At 44.9% G+C, this 21,816-nt stretch overlaps 4 protein-coding genes across 4 annotated transcripts; all 4 read left to right on the forward strand.

Annotated features, from left to right (window-relative positions):
• Positions 1-134: 134 nt before the first annotated feature.
• f7 (coagulation factor VII) lies at positions 135-5,047 on the forward strand. Its single transcript, XM_014152389.3, has 8 exons — positions 135-292; positions 556-719; positions 855-879; positions 1,011-1,127; positions 1,220-1,360; positions 3,384-3,511; positions 3,615-3,735; positions 3,824-5,047. Exons 1-8 carry the CDS (start codon positions 235-237, stop codon positions 4,447-4,449), a joined length of 1,380 nt encoding a protein of 459 aa, XP_014007864.3. The 5' UTR covers positions 135-234; the 3' UTR covers positions 4,450-5,047.
• Positions 5,048-9,325: 4,278 nt separating this feature from the next.
• f7i (coagulation factor VIIi) lies at positions 9,326-13,217 on the forward strand. Its single transcript, XM_045699228.2, has 8 exons — positions 9,326-9,630; positions 9,782-9,945; positions 10,106-10,130; positions 10,373-10,486; positions 11,018-11,155; positions 11,326-11,432; positions 11,846-11,966; positions 12,094-13,217. The coding sequence occupies exons 1-8, from the start codon at positions 9,573-9,575 to the stop codon at positions 12,807-12,809; spliced, it is 1,443 nt and encodes a 480-aa protein (XP_045555184.2). The 5' UTR covers positions 9,326-9,572; the 3' UTR covers positions 12,810-13,217.
• A 763-nt stretch (positions 13,218-13,980) lies between these two features.
• f10 (coagulation factor X) lies at positions 13,981-17,854 on the forward strand. The gene is made up of 9 exons (XM_014152428.3): positions 13,981-14,215; positions 14,737-14,897; positions 15,146-15,170; positions 15,430-15,543; positions 15,722-15,853; positions 16,112-16,371; positions 16,647-16,764; positions 17,017-17,204; positions 17,370-17,854. Exons 1-9 carry the CDS (start codon positions 14,155-14,157, stop codon positions 17,790-17,792), a joined length of 1,482 nt encoding a protein of 493 aa, XP_014007903.1. The 5' UTR covers positions 13,981-14,154; the 3' UTR covers positions 17,793-17,854.
• A 654-nt stretch (positions 17,855-18,508) lies between these two features.
• On the forward strand, positions 18,509-21,812 carry prozb (protein Z, vitamin K-dependent plasma glycoprotein b). The gene is made up of 8 exons (XM_014152430.3): positions 18,509-18,781; positions 19,607-19,770; positions 19,945-19,969; positions 20,075-20,188; positions 20,305-20,436; positions 20,526-20,611; positions 20,762-20,882; positions 20,995-21,812. The coding sequence occupies exons 1-8, from the start codon at positions 18,691-18,693 to the stop codon at positions 21,618-21,620; spliced, it is 1,359 nt and encodes a 452-aa protein (XP_014007905.3). The 5' UTR covers positions 18,509-18,690; the 3' UTR covers positions 21,621-21,812.
• The last annotated feature ends 4 nt before the right edge of the window (positions 21,813-21,816 follow it).

Here is a 21,816-nt window from a genome sequence, read left to right on the forward strand (position 1 = left end):
AGAAACATAACACAACTTAGCGTGCATGTAGCCATGAGATCAGTGATGTAACTGAAAGAGTATGAGGGGCTGTGAAAGGGAGGGAGGAGCCTGCATAGGGTCAGTGACAGAGGAAGGTAAGCACGTGTTAGGGGAGGGTTAGGGCCCAAATCAGGATTTTGTCCAGACTTTGGACCTGTGGACTGAGAGGAACAGAGAGCGACAGTGTGCTTAGATATTCTGAGGGCAGTCATCATGTGGCTTCATGTTCTCTGTCTTACATTAAGTATCCGCTGCTGTCATCCCGCCTCAGGTAGGTTAACTTGTGTTTTTGTGTGTGTGTGTGTGTTTCTAACTTTAGTTTTAAATATGCATTCATTTATGTACAATACATATCTACCTCTGTCGTCTTCCTGTTTGCTTGTGTGTGTGCATGCAGTTTGTGCATATGCGTGCGTGTGTGTGTGTGTGTGTGTGTGTGTGTTTGTGTGTGTTTTTATGTGTGTATCTGTGTGTGTTTGTGCATATGTGTCTATGTGTGTGTGTGTACAACTCCCCTCTCCTCCGGTCTTGCAGTGTTCTTGGCGCGGGACCAGGCCCATGGCCTCCTCATCCGGCCTAAGCGTGCCAACACCGGCTGGTTCGAGGAGCTCAAAAGGGGGGACCTGGAGCGAGAGTGCCTTGAGGAGAAGTGTTCCAAAGAGGAGGCGCGGGAAGTGTTTGAGCACGAACAGGCTACGGTCAGTGCCTGGTTGAACCACAATCTGATCATGAACAGACCATAGTCTGCATGATAGGCAAAAAAAACAATAATGACTATGAACATGATTCCTACCTGATATCCTCAGTGAATTGTCCCCATTCTCTTCCCTTAGGAGGAGTTCTGGAGAAACTACAATGGTGAGTTTCCGTACAGTGTGTCATTTCTACAGTCAGAAATACCCAGACACCACCACCACTATATTTGAATCTTTTAACATCTTTGTTGATCATGAGATCCCAAATGTACACAAATGTATTCATCCTTACAGTTCAAGACAGCTGCCAATCGGACCCCTGCCAAAACAAAGGAAGCTGCTCGAGCATATCAGGATCTTCTTACACCTGCCTGTGCATGCCAGGCTTCAGTGGACGGAACTGCGAGCTAGGTAAGAGTTATTGATGGGAGAAGTTTCTGTGGAAACTAGTTTCTAAGGTTTCTTTTCCCCATTTACTTACATAAACCCATTCTTTATGTCAGCATTCAAGGCCATTCCTGACTCCTGCTTGCATGAGAACGGGGGGTGTGAGCACTTCTGCGAGGAGGAGGGGGGCCGACGCAACTGTTCATGTGCGGACAGCTACTTCCTGGGGACTGATGGACAGCGTTGCCTGACACAAGGTTAGCAGTCACAGGCCATGTCCCATGTCAAAGTTGTATGACCAGTTGTATTGTCATCATGTATGATGTTATCTATGGATGTATCCCGAATGGCATCCTATGTCCTATACACTGAGTGTACAAAACATTAGGAACACTTTCTTAATATTGAGTTGCACCCCCTTTTACCCTCATAACAGCCTCAATTCGTCAGGGCATGGATTCTACAAGGTATCGAAAACGTTCCACAGGGGCGCTGGCCCATGTTGATTCCAATGCTTCCCACAGTTGTGTCAAGTTGGCTGGATGTCTTTTGGGTGGTGGACCATTCTTGATACACACAGGAAATTGTTGAGAGTGAAAAACCCAGCAGCGCTGCAGTTCTTGAGACACTCAAACCGGTGCGCCTGGCAGCTACTACCATACCTCGTTCAAAGGCATCTAAATCTTTTGTTTTGCCCATTCACCCTCTGAATGGCACACGAACACAATCCATGTCTCAATTGTCTCAAGGCTTAAAAATCCTTCTTTAACCTGTCTCCTTCCTTTCATCTACACGGAATGAATAACAGATCATAACTTTCACCTGGTCAATCTACAGTATGTCATGGAAAGAGCAAGTGTTCCTAATGTTTTGTACACTTAGTGTATAGTGTAGTACTTTTACAAAAGTAGTGCACTATATAGGGAAATAGGGTGCCATTTGAGACGTGCCCTCTGGTTGTAGTAAATACACCCTCTAGTTGTAGTATATACAGTGCATTCAGAAAGTCCTCAGACCCCTTAACTTTTTTCTAATTTTGTTACGGGGTCTTTTTCCTCATCAATAAATACCCCATAATGACAAAGCAAAAACAGGTTTTTAGAAATGTTTGCTAATAAAAAAAAATGATATCACATTTACAAGTATTCAGACCCTTTACTCAGTGTTTTGTTGAAGCACCTTTGGCAGTGATTACAGCCTTGAGTTTTCTTAAGTATGATGATACAAGCTTGGCACATCAAGGATCTCTCTGTACTTTGCTCCGTTCATCTTTCCCTCGATCCTGACTAGTCTCCCAGTCCCTGTTGCTGAAAAACATCCTCACAGCATGATGCTGCCACCACCATGCTTCACCGAAGGGATGGTGCCAGGTTTCCTCCAGACATGACTCTTGGCATTCAGGCCAAAGAGTTCATTCTTGGTTTCATCAGACCAGAGAATCTTGTTTCTCATGGTCTGAGAGTCTTTAGGTGCCTTTTGGCAAACTCCAAGCGGGCTGTCATGTGCCTTTTACTGAGGAGTGGCTTCCGTCTGGCCACTCTATCATAAAGGCCTGATGGGTAGAGTGCTGCAGAGGTGGTTGTCCTTCTGGAAGGTACTCCTATCTCCGCAGAGGAACTCTAGTGCTCTGTCAGAGTTACCATCAGGTTCTTGTTGTCCTCCCTGACCAAGGCCATTCTCCCCCGATTGCTCAGTTTGGCCAGGCGGCCAGCTATAGGAAGAGTCTTGGTGGTTCCAAACTTCTTCCATTTAAGAATAATGGAGGCCACTGTGTTCTTGGGGACCTTCAATGCTGCAGACATTCTTTGGTACCCTTCCCCAGATCTATGTCGGAGCTCTACGGACAATTCCTTCGACCTCATGGCTTGGTTTTTGCTCTGACATGCACTGTCAACTGTGGGACCTTAAATAGGCAGGTGTGTGCCTTTCCAAATCATGTCCAATCAATTGAAGTTACCATAGGTGGACTTCAATCAAGTTGTCGAAACATCTCAAGGATGATCAATGGAAACAGGATGCACCTGAGATCAATTTCGAGTCTCATAGCAAAGGGTCTAAATACTTATGTAAATAGGTATTTCTGTTTTTTTATTTGTAATAAATGTGCAAAAATGTTAAAACCTGTTTTCGCTTTGGGGTATTGTGTGTAGATTGCTATGGATTTGTATTTATTTAATCCATTTTAGAATAAGGCTGTAACGTAACAAAATGTGGAAAAAGTCAAGGGGTCTGAATACTATCCGAAGGCACTGTATGACCTCTGGTCTCTTGTGGCTCCAGAAACAATGGCCTGTGGGAAGGTTCCTGTCCTGCACGGCAGCGCCTCCGAGAAGGGAGACGTCCCGTTGGACCCCCGTGCACGCATCGTGGGGGGAACAGAGTGCCCTAAGGGTCACTGCCCCTGGCAGGTACAGTATGAACCAGTTGCCTGAACTCAGAAACAAAGCGGTGGACATGTTTATGTATCTGTCGGAGAGGTGAAGTCTCTTTGCCCACTGTGTGTTTCTACAGGTGTTGTTAGTGAGAAATGGGAAGGGCTTCTGTGGAGGAGTCATCTACAAACCCACCTGGATCCTTACTGCCTCTCACTGCTTGGAGAATATCAAGGCCCAGCACCTGAAGGTGGTGGCAGGTATGGACTGTTTTTCCTTAGAAAAGAGTCAATGCAGCGGTTGTGTGTTGAAGTCTGAGTTGTTTCAACCTTTTCTGCATGTTGCCAGGTGAACACGACACAGAGAAAGACGAGGGTACGGAACAGACCATAGATGTGGCAGAGATCATCATGCACAACAGCTACGTGTCAGACACGGCGGACAGCGACATCGCCCTCCTACGTCTGAAGACGGCCATCATTATCACGCCTTTCGCCGTGCCCGTCTGCCTGCCAACCCGCTCGATGGCGGAGCGTGAGCTCTGGGCCATCAACCTCCACACGGTGAGTGGCTGGGGCCGGCGCAGCGAGAACGGCCCTACGTCACGTGTCCTTCGGCGGCTGGAGGTGCCACGTATACGTACCCAGGACTGCATTGAGATGAGCGGCGTCACGCTAACGGCTAACATGTTCTGCGCCGGCTACATCGAGGGCAAGCAGGACTCCTGTAAGGGGGACAGCGGCGGACCACTGGTCACCCGCTACAGAGACACCACATTCCTGTTGGGTATCGTCAGCTGGGGAAAGGGGTGCGCCCGGCCGGGGAACTACGGGATTTACACCCGCGTGTCCAACTACCTGGACTGGATCCACAACTACACGGCAGAGCAGCCGACAGCGCAGCTGACAACGCAGCCACAGAACACCACAGCCACAATGCAAAACACCACGGTCAATCCAAATGCAGTCTTATAAGTGTCACAGAACAGGAGCAGTGCTGAGCCCAGTCCCTTATTGGGTTCAACTTGTAGTACATCTCTGAAACCATATTTGGCTTTCTGATTATAGTATTTATATTTATCATGTTTCTCGTGCTTCGACTACACTTTCTAAAGTTTTTCTGTATGTTTGTTGATTTTATGGTTTGATTTCCCTCTGATTTTTGATTGATTGATGCCAAAGTAAACGGACCCTTCTGCTGTGTCATGATAACCATTAAGGCAAACTGACTCTTACGTAAGTTGGTGTTCAATTACAATGCATTTGCCATCTTAAAACAAATCTGCTTGCATTCTGCTCAGACCCGGCAGGCTATTTTTGTATGTTATAAGAAAGAGGATAGTCACTGCATTAAATGTTATGACCCCTATGCGGTTAGTTGGGCCAACAGGATTGAGGGTATAAAATGTAATTTTGTATTATCAGGGAACAATCTTCTCAAACGAAGGCAATTTGATATGTATTTAGCAAAATACGACCAGAATAGTGGTAAACATATGAACACAAAAGCTGTCAGAATTGCTGTGTTGTAGCCGTTTCAAATATATTACATTAAAACACTGTTCTAGAAGCATTCACTGATGTCTATTAATTAACATGATATGCAATATGATTCTGTAAATTGTGTTAAAATGAAGAAATGTGATGTGAAACCTTCCCCGTAAATTGCACCCTACTTGAAATCCCATTGGAATGTATTACGTCCAGCAAAGAGGTACAGGTTACCCATTTTGGCAAAATGTCTTCATAATGAGTGTGTTGCACATGGGTATGTGTGAAACTTACTCCTCAGCCTGAAGTGTCCCCACAAGCGCCAACGAATAGCTGGCTTTTCGCGTGGCGCTGACTGGTAAGACGCTTAAGGAGTGCGGTCCCAAGTTTGCGCCAGGTGTGGGCAGAATCGGGAGGAAGTGGTACTCAAGCAAGCAGCATGACGTCCTTTACAGGTGTACCACCAAACTTTACATAAAGCAAGTAAAATTCCTAGCTATTAGTAATTTACCATAGGGTACACATTTTCCCAACCAGCTCCAATTAGCTTTAACTGGATTGGTCTGTCATTGCCACAACAATAATAGGTGTAATCTGCCTAATCCTAATAAAAAAAATATGATAGTTATGCAGATAAAACAACCAAATTAGGCAGGTTTGCAAAATAAATAATCTTTGTAAAATATTAGCAAAATTCTTCTTCAAATTTGCAAAAAACTGTATTCATATAACTGACTCTGGTTAACATTTGGATCCCTAATTTCTGTATTTTATTTTCCAACAATAAATTATAATATTCCTAAAGGGTTATTTCACTGGTTTGTAGTGATTATAATGATATACAATATTATGCAATATTGTTAAATGTAAAATCTAAGTATTGAATCCTGACATTCCAACATAACATTCTAACAAACCACCTGCTGATGAGGGCGTCAACTTCCATAGCTGGTGAAGTACTAAAGTCTTAGCTTCACAGCCTTTATAGATAGTGTCTAGTTACACAATTAATGGAAAAATAGTATATTGTAGTATACGGCCTACTGAAACATGTATTGGTCAGTGTTAAAAGGCTGGATTTTGTTCAATCACTAATTTAATTGTTTCTATTTATTTTGTCAACCAGCAACTGAACTAATGGCTACAAAATGATAAGGCAACATATTTCATTAAATAACTTGTAAGGTTAGAGAGCATTATTTTAAGATCATGATGGTCAGGGACAGAAGAGATGTTAATTTTTTTGATCATTTGTTTTTACCTAAATATTTATGTTAACTTGCTGGGACAACTCAACAAATAGCAGATCACACCTTTCATCTTAGCATGCTGAGTACTGCTATACAACAGACTATTACAGATGGCAATGATAAAACCAGTATACTACTAGATCTGGATCTCTTGAACTTGAATTATTTCCCAGTATGACCGATTTCCCTAAAACAAATATGTAGTTCGGCTATTTGTAACATTGTACTTTCAATGATGAGTCAGTCTAGGTAAATCATTAGATCAGATGGCAAACATTAACCAAATCCTATGGTTTTTAAGATGAGATCCACCCAATAGAATGTTCCATTGTTGTTTCACATAGTCATTTTCAATGAGCATGTGAACATTCCAACTTGTCTCAACATTCCTTTATCAGCCTGTGAACATTGTATTGCTTAGACTCCCATACAACAAGAGGTAGGCTATCATATATCAATTTGATCAGGGGCTTGTGGGGAACAATTTAATACCATCAAACCTTTGCCACCCCAAAGTGGATTTTTTTCCCACTGGCCCATGGACTAGGACAGGCATTGAAACAAGCAAGCAATTCTATAAAGTTGGTTAAAACCTTTGTAGCCTAGCTACTTTCTCCTGTTGTGCATCAGTGGGTCTATTTACACTGGGGGTACCTTTGGACCCTCCAAACAAGAGATAGGCCCTAGCTACAGTTGAAGTCGGAAGTTTACATACACTTAGGTTGGAGTCGTTTTTCAAAAACTTGTTTTTCAACCACTCCACAAATTTCTTGTGAACAAACTATAGTTTTGGCAAGTTGGTTAGTGCATCTACTTTGTGCATGACACAAGTATTTCTTCCAACAATTGTTTACAGACAGATTATTTCACTTATAACTCAATGTATCACAATTCCAGTGGGTCAGAAGTTTACATACACTAAATTGACTGTGCCTTTAAACAGCTTGGAAAATTCCAGAAAATGATGTCATAGCTTTAGAAGCTTCTGATAGGCTAATTGACATAATTTGAGACAATTGAAGGTGTACCTGTGGATGTATTTCAAGGCCTACCTTCAAACTCATTGCCTCTTGGCTTGACATCATGGGAAAATCAAAAGAAAACAGCCAAGACCTCAGAAAAAATTGTAGACCTCCACAAGTCTGGTTCATCCTTGGGAGCAATTTCCAAATGCCTGAAAGTACCACGTTCATTTGTACAAACAATAGTACGCAAGTATAGACACCATGGGACCACGCAGCCGTCATACCGCTCACGAAGGAGACGTGTTCTGTCTCCTAGAGATGAACATACTTCGGTGTGAAAAGTGCAAATCAATCCCAGAACAACAGCAAACGACTTTGTGAAGATGCTGGAGGAAACATGTACAAAAGTATCTATATCCATGGTAAAACGAGTCCTATATCGACATAACCTGAAAGGCCCTCAGCAGGGAAGAAGCCATTGCTCCAAAACTTCCATGAAAAAGCCAGACTACAGGTTGCAACTGCACATGGGAACAAAGATCGTACTTTTTGGAGAAATGTCCTCTGGTCTGATGAAACAACAATAGAACTGTTTGGCCATAATGACTATCGTTATGTGTGGAGGAAAAAGGGGGATGCTTGCAAGCCGAAGAACACCATCCCAACCGTGAAGCACGGGGTGGCAGCATCATGTTGTGGGGGTGCATTACTGCAGGAGGGACTGGTGTACTTCACTAAATAGATGGCATCATGAGGTAGGAAAATTATGTGGATATATTGGTAGCAACATCTCAAGACATCAGTCAGGAAGTTAAAGCTTGGTCACAAATGGTTCTTCCAAATGGACAATGACCTCAAGCATACTTCCAAAGTTGTGGCAAAATGGCTTAAGGACAACAAAGTCAAGGTATTGGAGTGGCCATCACAAAGCCCTGACCTCAATCCTATAGAAAAATTGTGGGCAGAACTGAAAAAGCATGTGCGAGCAAGGAGGCCTACAAACTTGACTCAGTTACACCAGCTCTGTCAGGAGGAATGGGACAAAATTCACCCAACTTATTGTGGGAAGCTTGTGGAAGGCTACCTGAACGTTTGACCCAAGTTAAACAATTTAAAGGCAATGCTACCAAATACTAATTTAGTGTATGTAAACTTATGACCCACTGGGAATGTGATGAAAGAACTAAAAGCTGAAATAAATCATTCTCTCAACTATTATTCTGACATTTAAATGTATTTGGGTAAGGAGTATGTAAACTTCCGACTTCAACTGTACATACATTCAATGATGCATATCATGAAATCAAATATGTGAACGATTATGATATTACAAAGGACAGTGAAAAATGTATTATAACAGGTAAATATAGGGATCAAATGTCATATTTAAGATACACTACATGGCTAAAAGTATTTGGACAGCTCCTTGTCGAAGATCTCATTCCAAAACTGTTGCCACAAAGTTGGAAACACAGAATTGTCTAGAATGTCATTGTATGTTGTAGAGTTAAGATTTCCCTTCACTGGAACTAAGGGCCCTAGCCTGAACCATGAAAAAGAACCCCAGACCATTATTCCTCCTCCACCAAACTTTACATTTGGCACTATGCATTGGGGCAGGTAGCGTTTTACTGGCATCTGCCAAACCCAGATTCATCCGTCGGACTGCCAGATGGTGAAGCGTGATTCATCACTCCAGAGAATAAATTTCCACTGCTCCAGAGTCCAATGGCGGCGAGCTTTACACCACTCCAGCCGACGCTTGGCATTGTGCATGGTGAGCTTAGGCCTTTGTGCATCTTCTCGGCCATGGAAACCCATTTCATGAAGCTCCCGACAAACAGTTATTGTGCTGATTTTGCTCTCAGAGGCAGTTTGGAACTCGGTAGTGAGTGTTGCAGCCGAGGACAGAATTTTTTTAAGCGCTAAGGACTTGGCAGTCCAGTTCTGTGAGCTTGTGTGGCCTACCACTTACTGGCTGAGACGTTCTTATTCCTAGAAATGTCCACTTCACAATAACAGCACTTACAGATGACTGGGCCAGCTCTAGCAGAGCAGAAATTTGAGGAACTGACACTGAACTCAGTACGGGCCATTCTACTGACATTGTTTTCCTATGGAGATTGCATGGCTGTGTGCTTGATTATATACATGTCAGCAACTGGGGTGACTGAAATAGCCGAATCCACTCATTTGAAGGTGTCCACATCCTTTTGTCCATGTAGTGTAAGACATAGGCCTAATCCTCTAGTTCAGGTCTGGTCACCATCACCTAGATGTGGCCACTGTTTGCAGAGCAGTGGGAGTGAGCTGTTGGAGTGAGTGGGAGTCATATGAGCTGGCATTGTTGAACTCAAATCTCTTCAGTTTTGGGTGATTCAGGTCCGCCACGATGCTGCTGAAAACACTTTGCGCACTTTGGGCCATTACAACTGTCATTTCTGCCGCTGGTAAGTTTGTTTCGAAAACATATATTTTGAATCTAGCGTTATAGTTAGTTAAATGATAAAGTCGTATTTTTTTTTAAAGATGGAGAGGTGCCAAATGTTGTTTGGCACCAGTTGTTGTCTTTCTTTTATGGCTTGTCATTCGATGTTTAAGTCTTCTTGAAGAAGGATGATGCGCACCTGGTGCTTGACAGAGCCAGGCGCGCCAACAGCGGCTACTTCGAGGAGATGAAACAGGGCAACCTCGAGCGCGAGTGTGTGGAGGAAATTTGTAACTATGAAGAGGCTCGGGAAGTTTTCGAGGACGACGCCCAAACGGTGCAATTTTGTAGTAATTTCAGTTGGTGAAATATTTGCAATTACTTTTAATTGAAGCACTATTTTATTTAATTTAATGAAATATTTAGCAATGCATAGGAACATGTGAGAATTCCAGAGATAACTCTTAAAACTGACTATGTATGGTTTGTTTCCACAGAAAACGTTTTGGTTGACATACACGGGTAAATCAGATTTTTCTATGTGGACTGTACACAAATATTTCCAACCAGCCTAAAAGATATGTTAGAGTATTGCTTTCAAGTGTGCTTTCAGTCATTTTCATAAAATGCTAATTATATTGTTGTATAAAATCCAATATGGTACTACCATGTCTGTTATCACGTTCCTAATTTATTTGCACAAGATACGTCCAGCATGTCAAATAGCAAATGCCATAAACCTTTACCCTATTGATCCCTCTAAGGTCAGGACCCCTGCCTGGTCAACCCATGCAAAAACAACGGAACTTGTGTTTACATGGATGACTCTTACACATGTCAGTGTCTGGAAGGCTATGAAGGAAAATACTGTCAGAAAGGTAGGAAGAGAATTCCTAGCTGCCATTTTTATACCAATAGTTTACTCCAGTGTTTCTTAATCCTGGTCCTGGGGACCCAAAGGGGTGCACATTTCAGGTTTTGCCCTAGCACTGCACACCTGATTCCACTAATCAAATGTTAGATAATGAGTTGATTAGTTGAATCAAATCAAATGTTATTTGTCACATGCGCCGAGTACAACAGGTGTAGACCTTACAGTAAAATGCTTACAGACAAGCCCTTAACCAACAATGCAGTTTTAATAAAAATAAGTGTTAAGAAAGTATGTGTGCTCAGATGTGTAGTGCTAGGGTGAAGACCCAAATGTGCACCCCTTTGGGTTCCCAGGACCAGGATTAAGAAACACCGGTTTTCACAATAGTTTCATACCAATAGATTATTGTAATTACGCAGTAGTAAGAGCACTGTAACGTGAAGTGTTGCCCACATTTGCTAGTGGGCTGATATTATATGTTGACCCCATTATGCTTATCCTACTTGCCTTTCCCCTTTCTCCCAACATACTATAGTATTTGAGGACACCCTGAAATGCCTCTCCCTTAACGGGGAGTGCGAGCACTTCTGTAACAATTCTGGGTCAAGACGCAAGTGTTCCTGTGCTCCTGGTTACGCCCTGGGAGAGGACGGAAGACAGTGTGTTGCCCAAGGTACTGACTGTAACTGACAGTAGATGAGCCCAGATGTTTTGTTAAAGACTGGAAATCCCTGTTTGTTACAAACAGACTGTAATGTTTACAGAACCAAAAGGAGCCAACGTGTATTTGTTGATGTATGAATAGAGTTAGAAACAACAACTTGTCTGTCTGTCTATTATCAGTTCAGTATCCGTGTGGTAAAATCCCAGGCATGGAAGCTCCGATGAGCCAGGCACAAGTCAGACTAGTCGGTGGGAACCACTGTCCCAAAGGAGCCTGTCCATGGCAGGTAACACATCAACACCTGGCTGTGGAGCACAATGGATCCACCTCTTTCACATTTCATTGGCCCTTCTACATTTTAGTAATTTAGCAGACACTCTTATCCAGAATGACTTGAAGTAGTGAGTGCATTTTTTGTGCTTGTCCCCCATGGGAATTAAACCCACCATGCTGGAATTGCAAGCACCATGTTCTACCAACTGAGCCACACGGGGCATTGTGATACAATAACTAAACCACAGTCATTCCCATACAACCACTATCCTCAAAGTCAAAGGGTGTAATATTAACTAGGTTAGTATCTATTACCACCTCTTCCATTAGGCATTATATAATTCCACAGTATTATTTTGGTTTATGTGCAATGAGATGTGATAGATAAGAGTGGCCAATTTGTCTTTGTGATGGAACTGGTTGCAGGTCCTATTGGAGCATAAAGGCACTAGTCTGTGTGGTGGGGTCATAGTTCATCCTGACTGGGTCATCACTGCTGCCCACTGTGTCGTGGATAGAGACACCAAGGACCTGATGGTGGTCGCAGGTAGGTTACGGTGTGGGTGTGGGTTGTGTGCCTTTCATAGAGCTTCTAGAAACATAGAGTGAGAACATTGTTTGTGTCCCTATGTCACATAACAAAACACTGTCCTAATGAACAACACTGTTTCCAGGGGAATACAACATTGACGTAGAAGAGGGCAGCGAGCAGAGGATCCCCGTGGCCAGAGCCATACCCTACAACCTGTACGACCCGGCAACAGGTGACAGTGACATCGCCCTGGTGCGTCTGAGAGAGCCTGTAACTCTGGGCCCTGACGCTGTACCCATCTGCCTGCCTCAGCAACACTTCGCCAAGAGCGAGCTGGCGGCCGTCCGCTTTCACACCCTTAGCGGCTGGGGGAAGCGCACCAACGGGGGCAACAATCCCCAACCTGGCACCCCGCCAGCCCCCTCCTCGCCCTTCCTCCGCAGGCTAACCGTGCCCATCCTGCCCAACTCTGAGTGCACCCTCAAGAGCGGCTTCAACTTCACCCAGAACATGCTTTGTGCCGGATACATGGAGGGGAACCAGGAGGCCTGTAGGGGGGATGACGGGAGCCCCCTGGTCACTTACTACGGGACCACCTACTTCCTGATGGGCGTGGTGGGCTGGGGGAAGGGCTGCCCCAAACAGGGTTACTATGGCGTCTACACTACTGTAGCCAACTACCTGGACTGGGCTGAGGAGGTGATGAATGCTCCTTCAGTCAGTGCTCCGGGGCCTTCAGTCAGTGCCCCGGTGATGCCATTCCTGCTAGAGATGGCATTAGATAAGGTTCAGATTCAGCAGGCTACGGAGAAGTTAGTGACACCACCTCCCAATAAACATGTGCATAGCATTGGCTAACTCCCATTAAATTTGTCACCAGTCACCACACAACACCAATTGTCATTACAGTGAATCTATTGTCACATAACATTAATAAATATTTTTATAGTACATGGAAGCTACAGTATATCATGCTAATGGTGTAGAATATCGTCCTGTTTCATCGCTTTGTAAGCAGACATCTTTTCACTCTGCTATGCTTTTTATTTGACTCTTAATGTGAAGTGTAAATTTCACGTGGTGATTTGGATGACCTGATGCCATACAGAATGTTTGACCTGATGCCATACAGAATGTTTGACCTGATGCCATACAGAATGTTTGACCTGATGCCATACAGAATGTTTGCTTCCCAATACGTACATTTACTTCCAAAGTTTCCTCTCTGATAGCTGAAGAATAAATGTTACTCGCTGACAAACTAAATCTTTTTTAAGACTCATTTGTGTGTGTGTGTGTGTGTCTGTGTCTGTGTGTGTGTGTGTGTGAGTGAGTGAGTGAGTGAGTGAGTGAGTGAGTGAGTGAGTGAGTGAGTGAGTGAGTGAGTGAGTGAGTGAGTGAGTGAGTGAGTGAGTGAGTGAGTGAGTGAGTGAGTGAGTGAGTGAGTGAGTGAGTGAGTGAGTGAGTGAGTGAGTGAGTGAGTGAGTGAGTGGAAAGTCCAAATGTATCCATAGCCACACTTCAGCAGTAGCTTATCTACATGGTATTTTCTCTGAAATGCATATTATCTGAATCATACGCATTTCTTTAGATTTGCTGTTTAAGGCACCACAACACAGCAGGCCTAACCATTGGAATAGATCCTTTAGTGTCAATATTAGCTCAGTGATTTGGACCTCAGAACACTGATCACATGATCACTGAGGATTTTCTGCCCCTTCCTGAGAGCTGTTCTGATTGGCTCAAATAAGGGCTGTCTGTCATGCTGAAGAGTGCAGAGCTAAATGGTGGTGTGGACAAGGCCTTGCCTCTCTGAGTGGTGAAGACTGGATTTGAAGTGAGTCCTCCCTCTCTCCCTCCCTCTCCCTCTCTCTCTCTCTCTCTCTCTCTCTCTCTCTCTCTCTCTCTCGCTCTCTCTCTCTCTCCCCTTCTCTCTCCACTCTTTCTCTCTCAAACATCCCTAATCCCTCTTTTTTTTACCCTCTATTGTCCTCCCCTCTCTTTCTCTCTTCCCCTTTTTATTTTCTACCCACCCACACACACACAAACATACACACACATTCCTTCCTCTCCCTCTCTCTTCAGCATGTTCTCTCTCTTCCTGTCTCTCAGGTCATTGCCCTCCCTTTTTGCCTGCTCTCTCCAGAGTTGTGCTCCACAGAGCAGCCAGGAGTAGAGAGGTGCCTCACCCAGAGATCAGGCTATGTTTCGGCTGTCCCAGACCTGTTTCCTTCTCCTGCTGCTGCACGGCGTGGCCTCCGAGGGTACGTTCAAACACCCCACCGTCTCAAACAGTTGACAAATAGTAACATAGAGAGAAAGTGAGGGAGACTCTGGGGTTTAGTCAGTGTCAGTGATTGTGGTCAGTGTGTGGGTACGGGTGAGGGCAGGTGACTGGGATGTGTGGGTTGATATATTTTATGGTGTGTCTGTATCTCTGATTGCTTTGATGATTGTGATGACTGTGTGCTGGACAAGCATGTTGTGATGATGACAACAGCCTAATTGATGATCAAGATGGAAAAGATGATGATGATAGTGATGATGGTGATGATGATAGTGATGATGATGATAGTCATTAATATGGTGATGATGATGATGATGATGGTAATGATAGTGATGAAGATGGTGATGATAATGACGATGATGATGATGGTGATGAAGATGGTGATGATGATAGTGATGAAGATGGTGATGATGAAGATGACGATGGTGATGATGATGAGGGTGATGATGATGATGGTGCCCTGCTGCCACTGATACCGATTTTTCCCTGTGTCCCCAGTCTTCCTGAACAGTGACGATGCTAACCAGGTTCTGAACCGGCAGCGGCGGGCCAACAGCCCATTTGAGGAGTGGCGGCAGGGAGACATGGAGAGAGAGTGTATCGAGGAACGCTGTGACAGAGAGGAGGCTAGGGAAATCTTTGAGGATGACAAACTGACTGTAAATTGCCATTCTCCATCTTTGTTTCTCTCTATCTCTCTTTAAACCGGAAACACATCTGTTTGTGTTCCAATCACATAAATCACAGATCTGTTCACATTCCTGTTTAGTCACTCACTCACTTTGCACTCATTCACACCACCTTTACACGCTCATGATTTCAACCAGAAATTCCTTTGTTTTTGGAATCATGACCTTTCTGGTTTGAATTTGTGACGGTTGTGTCTCTTTTTACCTCTTTCCCTCAGACTGAATTCTGGAACAAATATTACGGTAAGGCCCAGGAGTCTGTTGAGGCTAAGGGTTGGCACAAGAGGCTAGGGATTGGATCACATGGAGGTTTCTGATTAGAGCTGGGTTGGAGTCAGGTTGGGGTCAAATTGGGGTCAACCTAGTCAGTTCAGGAAGTAAAGGACTCACGACCACACACCAAAACAATGGCCTATTTTCAATTCATTAATTGATTGTTTGCAGTGTGTTTGGTGTTGCTGTGCTGGTAGGTCCATGGCAAGAAATAAACTGTATTTCACAGATGGAGATGCCTGTGTGTCTAAGCCATGTGTCCACAATGGGGTCTGCAAGGACGGGATTGGAATGTACACCTGCTTCTGTCTCGCTGGATTCAAGGGGTACAACTGTGAGATTGGTATGTCTTATTCTCCCTTTCCTCTTGAACTTTGACAAACAATCTCATTCCCGACTCCCACATAGACGCTAGAAATATCTTGACTCCAGGTTACTCTATAGTCAGGAACAACACCTGGCTCTAATCATGACTGTGATCTGTGTCTAATCTGGATCCTTGATGTGATGCTGTTCTGCAGCCATTCCTGAGCTGTGTGAGAATAACAATGGAGACTGTGATCACTTCTGCCACGTGAAGAAGGACAGTGTGCAATGCTCCTGTGCCGATGGCTACTATCTGGACACAGACGACAAGTCCTGCCTTTCCAACGGTGAGAGGAGAGAGAGATAGAGAGAGAGAGAAAGAGAGAGAGACAGAACAACAGACAGACAGACAGACAGACAGACAGACAGACAGACAGACAGACAGACAGACAGACAGACAGACAGACAGACAGACAGACAGACAGACAGACAGACAGATCGAGAGAAAAATTATCTATGATCCATTCTCCAACATGGACTGGTAGTAGGTTGAAGGTTGGGCTTAGTTAGTACCTAATAACATTGTTTCCCTTTTGTCATTGAAGAGGCCTTTAAGTGTGGCTTTGTGGTATCCAAGAAAACCCGCACCATCTTCATCTACCAGCCTAACACCACTGCCACCAACACCACTGAAAATACCAACATGATGGAGGACCCTAACGTAACCAAACAGAGAGAAATCCCATTTACATATGAGGAGGACGTTCTCGACATGGTGAAGGAGAATCCAGTCATTGCCGAGGCGAGAAGCGACAAGCGTATTGTCGATGGGGAGGAGTGTCCTCCAGGAGAATGTCCCTGGCAGGTATAGTAGAGTAGAGAAACCTCTAGTGGGGTTCCCTCTAAATAGCGTTCAGGGTTGTTTGTTTCTGCAACTCTGTCTCTCTCTCTCTCTCTTTCTTTCTCTCTCTCCCTTTCTTTCTTTCTTTCTTTCTTTCTCTCTCTTTCTTTATCTATCTTTCTCTCTCTATATATATATATATCATTCTTTCTCTCTCTCTCTTTCTTTCTCTCTGTTTCTTTTTTTTCTCTATCTATCTCTCTCTCTCTCTTCCATTCTTTCTCTCCCTCTCTCCACAGGCTTTCCTGGTAAACCACGAGGACAGGGGCTTCTGTGGAGGAACCATCCTGAATAAGTACTTCATCTTAACGGCAGCCCATTGCATGAACCAGACACGCTCCTTTTACGTTGTCCTGGGTAGGTCCCGTTAGCCAATCACCTTTAACTGTGGTCTCTACATCTAGGAACTGTTTTTAAGTTAATCATATCCTATATAATATAATTGTGCCATAATCACAAAACTTTATCATTAAAGTATATTGCTGTGTACAGCATAGTTGTTTACTGGGTGAAATAACAACAGTCAATAACCATACCACACATACTAAGTTGTAGCAGCCTATCAAATGAATTGAATAGATTGAAATCTGTCTGTCCATCTGCCTTCAGGAGAGTTTGACACGGAGGTGAAGGATGGGCAGGAGGCCATACACCAGGTGGAACAGGTGTTCATCCACAGGTCCTACATCTCCACCACCTATCACAACGACATCTCCCTCGTCATGCTGAAGGACCCTATCAAGTTCACCCAGTACATCCTCCCCGCCTGCCTGCCCGAACGCGACTTTGCAGAGAAGGTCTGTAGCATGATGTACTACCCATAATTCTCTGTGTGACATATCCGGTTTATCCAGTGACGCATATAAACATACAGTATATAATGAATCTGTCTATGGTTTATATCTTAGTTAAGATGTTCCTGAACCTAACATAATGGTGTCCTGTCTACTTATCAATACAAGGTGTTAATGAAACGGCCCGACGGACTGGTGAGTGGGTTCGGCCGTGTGGGGGAGGCCAAGCAGCCGTCCACCATCCTGCTGCGTCTGACCGTGCCCTACGTACCACGGGCCACCTGCCTTCAGTCCAGCCAGCACAAGATCTCCAACCGCATGTTCTGCGCCGGCTACGATAAGGAGAAGAAGGACGCGTGCCAGGGGGACAGCGGCGGACCCCACGTCACCCGTTACGGGGAGACTTGGTTCGTGACGGGCGTGGTGAGCTGGGGCGAAGGGTGCGCCCGTGAGGGCAAGTACGGCATCTACACGCAGGTGTCCAAGTACATCGACTGGATCCGGGCAGTCATGGGGAAGTTTCTCCCCAAGGAGGGAGGGAAGAGGAAGACAAGGGGGGCAGGTAGAATGCACTCAATGATGTGGGTTTGAGGGAGACAAAGGAGAGAGGAGAACCAATCAATAAAGAGGCTTGGGGAATTATGAGCAATAAACATTGTTGTGTGGTTTATCACTGTTTTTCACAAAATGTATCCAAGACCAAGTAACTTATGGTAAAGAAAAAAAACATGTTTTGTTTGAATGTCCAGTCATCACATACCAACATTAAACTACATTACACACTATAAAGTTGAGTCAGGAGTGCCATTAGACAGAAATGTTCCTACTGTTACTGTTTTTTTAAAGTACAAACTGAATCGATCTATCAGAAAAACAGCAGGGTTCAAAGGTCACCATTGACTTGAATCATTTCTGGTGTAAGTACCGAGCACACAAGGATAGGTGGGTTTGCTGTTTGCTCTACTGTGTGTACAGATCAGAGTCCATCTGTGTGTTTGTGAAGACCTAATGTGATACAATGAGTTTTACTGAACGTTTCATCTCAATTTATCTTCATAACATATTAGCATATTTCTTAGCTATTATATTACACCAGCAATGATTCAAGTCAATGGTGACCTTTGAACCCTGCTGTTTTTCTGATACGATCGATTCAGTTTATGCTAATGAGGCACCATCTTTGAAATGTCTAGAGCTAGCACCAGCTACCTTTATTACATCAGGTGACAGGGAGGTCCACATAAATTACATTATCCTTGAGAAATTCACACAACATAAGCGCAACTTTGTTGGCGTGTACAGCAATGACTATAAAAACTGACATTTGGGCTGGCAAGCGGGTGGGGGTTTACTTGGCAATGTTAACCCGGCAGCATGGTTGTGTGTGTCAGACAGAAAGGTAGAGAGAGAGCGCAAGAGAGAGAGAGAGATAGACAGGACTACAGACAGGACCTTGGCACAGGCAGAGAGGCTTGTGGGTACAGTGTGGATGTGGATTGTAATGGGCTCGTGGAGGCGATGGTGGTTTCTGTCTCTCTCTCTTCTGAGCAGTGTCCTCCTGGTCTGCAGCTATGGGAGAGGTAAGCAACTGCACTGTGAAAGCTACAGGACCAAGTAGACATTTTGTTAATCATACGTTCAGGCTGACAATGACTTTGCTAGCATAGTTTTCCAGTCTACATATGACCAGCATAGTGTCGGGTATACAGCAGTGGAGGCTGCTGAGGGGAGAACGGCTCTTAATAATGGCTGGAATGAAGTTTAATAGATGGAATGGAGTGAATGGAACGGTATCAAACCCATGAAAACCATGTTTTGTCCCCTTAGCAGCCTCCACAGGTATACATTAAGCAAACTGTTCTGTATGTAATTCAATGGCATGAAACTCAATGATGGGACCACATAAAGTGAATAATCTTCACCAAAATCCCATTGCTCCATGTTTAACTTTCCACCATTTAACATATTATCCTCAACCTGGAAGGAGAAAAATGAATAATGAGTCACTTCTGGTTTTTCTCACTTTTCAGTTGTTGTTGTTCCCTATGTCTTCTCCCTCCTCCTCCTTCCCCTCCTCTCCTCCATCCACCTCCCCCTCATCCTCCTACCCCTTCTCCTTCCCCTCCTCTCCTCCATCCACCTCCCTCTCATCCTCCTTCCCTTCCTCTCCTCCACCTCCCCTTCATCAACCTGCCCCTCCTCCTTCCCCTCATCCCCTCCTCCTCTTCATCCACCTCCCCTCTTCCTTTTCATCCACCTCCCCCTCCTCCTTCCCCTCCTCTTCATGTCTCCTACTCCTACCCCTCCTCCTTCCCCTCTTCATCCACTTCCCCTCCTACCCCTTCATCTACCTCCTCCTCCTATCCCTCCTGCTCTTCATCCACCTCCACTTCCCTGACCCTCAGTGTTCAGACCCCCTGCGCACGCCAGCACGGTCTTCCTACGGTCGAAGCGAGCGAACGCGTTCTTCTTGGAGGAGATGCTTCAGGGGAACCTGGAGAGAGAGTGTTATGAGGAGACCTGCAACTATGAGGAGGCCAGGGAGTACTTTGAAGACACACCCAAAACTGTGAGAAGTTTAGGCCTACAGGGTGCATCTCAATAGTCTAAAATGTATTCCTTTCCTTCAACTGCACTGATCTGACAACATAGGCAATCCCATTATCCACAACTAATGCAGAAGTTTTCTGATTCAAACGCTGTGTCCATTGTCTCTCTCTCTTTCTCTCTTATACCTCAATAGGACACTTTCTGGAATGTCTACGTGGGTAAGTCTCATTCTTTTGAATCGCGGCAGAGGGGTGTTGGGTTTTCTCCCCATTCCAGATATTGAACCCCCCCCCCCCCTTCTTCTTCCTCCTCTTCCTCCCCAGATGGGGACCAGTGCAAACCCAATCCCTGTCTCCATGGTGGCAGCTGCAAGGACAGCATTGGAGGTTACACCTGTAGCTGCACAGAGCTGTACCACGGGAAGAACTGTGAAATAGGTCAACAGAACACCTACCTTAGAAGTCTTTATGAGTGCGTGTGTGAGTGTGTTAGTGTGAGTGTGTGTTCATATTTATGCGAGTACGCTAAGAGATATGTTTGTGTGTCATAACAGATATCTCTCAGTGCCCCACTAAGGGGCCCTTCTCCTGTGACCACTTCTGCAGTCCCAACTTTGTTGCATACCAGTGCTCCTGCACCACAGGGTACAAGATTCACAGTGATAAGAGGAGCTGCATACCTGCAGGTTAACGTCTACCTATTCTTTTGAATTAGACATCTGTAACACTCTCTCTCTCTGACACACTTTAAATAGAGACGTCCCTGTTTCCTTAGTTAAGCACCCCTGTGGAAGACTCCAGCCAACAAACCAAATCAACATAGCTTATCACGTCTGTCCACACAACCGCTGTCCATGGCAAGTAAGTCCCTCCCCTACCAGCACAATGTAGAGCATGGTGAGTTAAAGGGGAAGTCTGTTTCTCCTGGCCTATAGACTACTTTCAAGGTGAGGAACATTAATTTGTGAAATACTGAACTTCCCCTTTAACCTGTGACTTTGTGATTGGCAGGTGGTGTTTGTGGATGAGGCTGGTGCGGAGCTGTGTAGCGGGGTGATCCTGGGGCCTCAGGCAATCCTGACCTCAGCTAGCTGCCTGTACATGGGAAAGAAAATCCACAGCATGCAGACAGGTGAGTCCCACAGCGATAAAAACACTGACGTTTGATCTGTTCGTGTATAAACCTCCAGCTCAGGCAGATTCAAATCTTTCTGAAATCTAACGGTTTCCATTCATCCCCTAAGGTGCTTCAAATAATAGTGTGAGAATCCCTCTATCGACCCAATTGTACATTCACAACCGCCACGAGAGAGGCAGTCTGGAGGACGACCTGGCCTTGGTGAGACTGAATGAGCCCCTTCCCTTTGGCCCCTCTGTCTCCCACCTGTGCCTGCCCACTAAGGATTTCAGTGAGAACGTGTTGATGAGTCCAGGAAGGGAGGGGGTGGCCAGGGGTCCGGACAAGCTCCGGGGGGAATCCCACGGCCCCCCTGTTCTCTCGTACCTGAAAGCGGAGGGCTGTCGAAACCAGGTGAACGTCTCCCAGCCCCTCACCAACAAGATGTTCTGTATGGGGAGCCAGAAGGGCTTCTGTGGGACTGAGTTGACTAGGTTTAATGAGACAGACCTCAAACCAGGACTAACGAGGAACTGCAGCCTCTTGTCCGGGACCCCCGTTGTGACTGTGGAGAGGGGTACAGCGTTCCTAACAGGCCTGCTCCTTTCGCCACCCATGTCACATGGCTGTAGACAAACCCTGTTGTTCACCAAGCTGTCTCGCTACTTGCAATGGATCCAGCAGCGCCTGGAGATGACAGAGATGAGGATGACACCACAAATGACTCACGGCCCACCTGGACCTTATGTGTAACCCCAACTAAGGGTTAGCCTGATCCCTACCTACACTGGACTTACAGCCAACAAGGTTGCGTTCAAGATTGTTAACCTTGGAAAAAACTAATTCAATGTAAATGAAAGCGAGTGGTTATATTGTAACGTGTACTATAATTATATAAATAATTCATCTTCCACACTTCCTTAATAAACAAAAAATGTGGTACAAGGAG

The sequence above is a fragment of the Salmo salar genome, chromosome 17 (genome assembly GCF_965601325.2).
Source record: "Salmo salar chromosome 17, fSalSal1, whole genome shotgun sequence".
Lineage (NCBI taxonomy): Eukaryota > Metazoa > Chordata > Actinopteri > Salmoniformes > Salmonidae > Salmo > Salmo salar.

Bases quoted from the DNA above. Each gene is read 5' to 3' on its own strand.
- f7 (XM_014152389.3), top strand. From the start codon at position 235: ATGTGGCTTCATGTTCTCTGTCTTACATTAAGTATCCGCTGCTGTCAT. The intron at 720-854 runs GTCAGTGCCTGG...CTCTTCCCTTAG, and splicing joins TTGAGCACGAACAGGCTACG to GAGGAGTTCTGGAGAAACTA. The intron at 880-1,010 runs GTGAGTTTCCGT...TCATCCTTACAG, and splicing joins GTTCTGGAGAAACTACAATG to TTCAAGACAGCTGCCAATCG.
- f10 (XM_014152428.3), top strand. From the start codon at position 14,155: ATGTTTCGGCTGTCCCAGACCTGTTTCCTTCTCCTGCTGCTGCACGGC. The intron at 14,216-14,736 runs GTACGTTCAAAC...CTGTGTCCCCAG, and splicing joins GCACGGCGTGGCCTCCGAGG to TCTTCCTGAACAGTGACGAT. The intron at 14,898-15,145 runs GTAAATTGCCAT...TCTTTCCCTCAG, and splicing joins TTGAGGATGACAAACTGACT to ACTGAATTCTGGAACAAATA.
- f7i (XM_045699228.2), top strand. From the start codon at position 9,573: ATGCTGCTGAAAACACTTTGCGCACTTTGGGCCATTACAACTGTCATT. The intron at 10,131-10,372 runs GTAAATCAGATT...GATCCCTCTAAG, and splicing joins GTTTTGGTTGACATACACGG to GTCAGGACCCCTGCCTGGTC. The intron at 10,487-11,017 runs GTAGGAAGAGAA...AACATACTATAG, and splicing joins AGGAAAATACTGTCAGAAAG to TATTTGAGGACACCCTGAAA.
- prozb (XM_014152430.3), top strand. From the start codon at position 18,691: ATGTGGATTGTAATGGGCTCGTGGAGGCGATGGTGGTTTCTGTCTCTC. The intron at 19,771-19,944 runs GTGAGAAGTTTA...ATACCTCAATAG, and splicing joins TTGAAGACACACCCAAAACT to GACACTTTCTGGAATGTCTA. The intron at 20,189-20,304 runs GTCAACAGAACA...GTGTCATAACAG, and splicing joins CGGGAAGAACTGTGAAATAG to ATATCTCTCAGTGCCCCACT.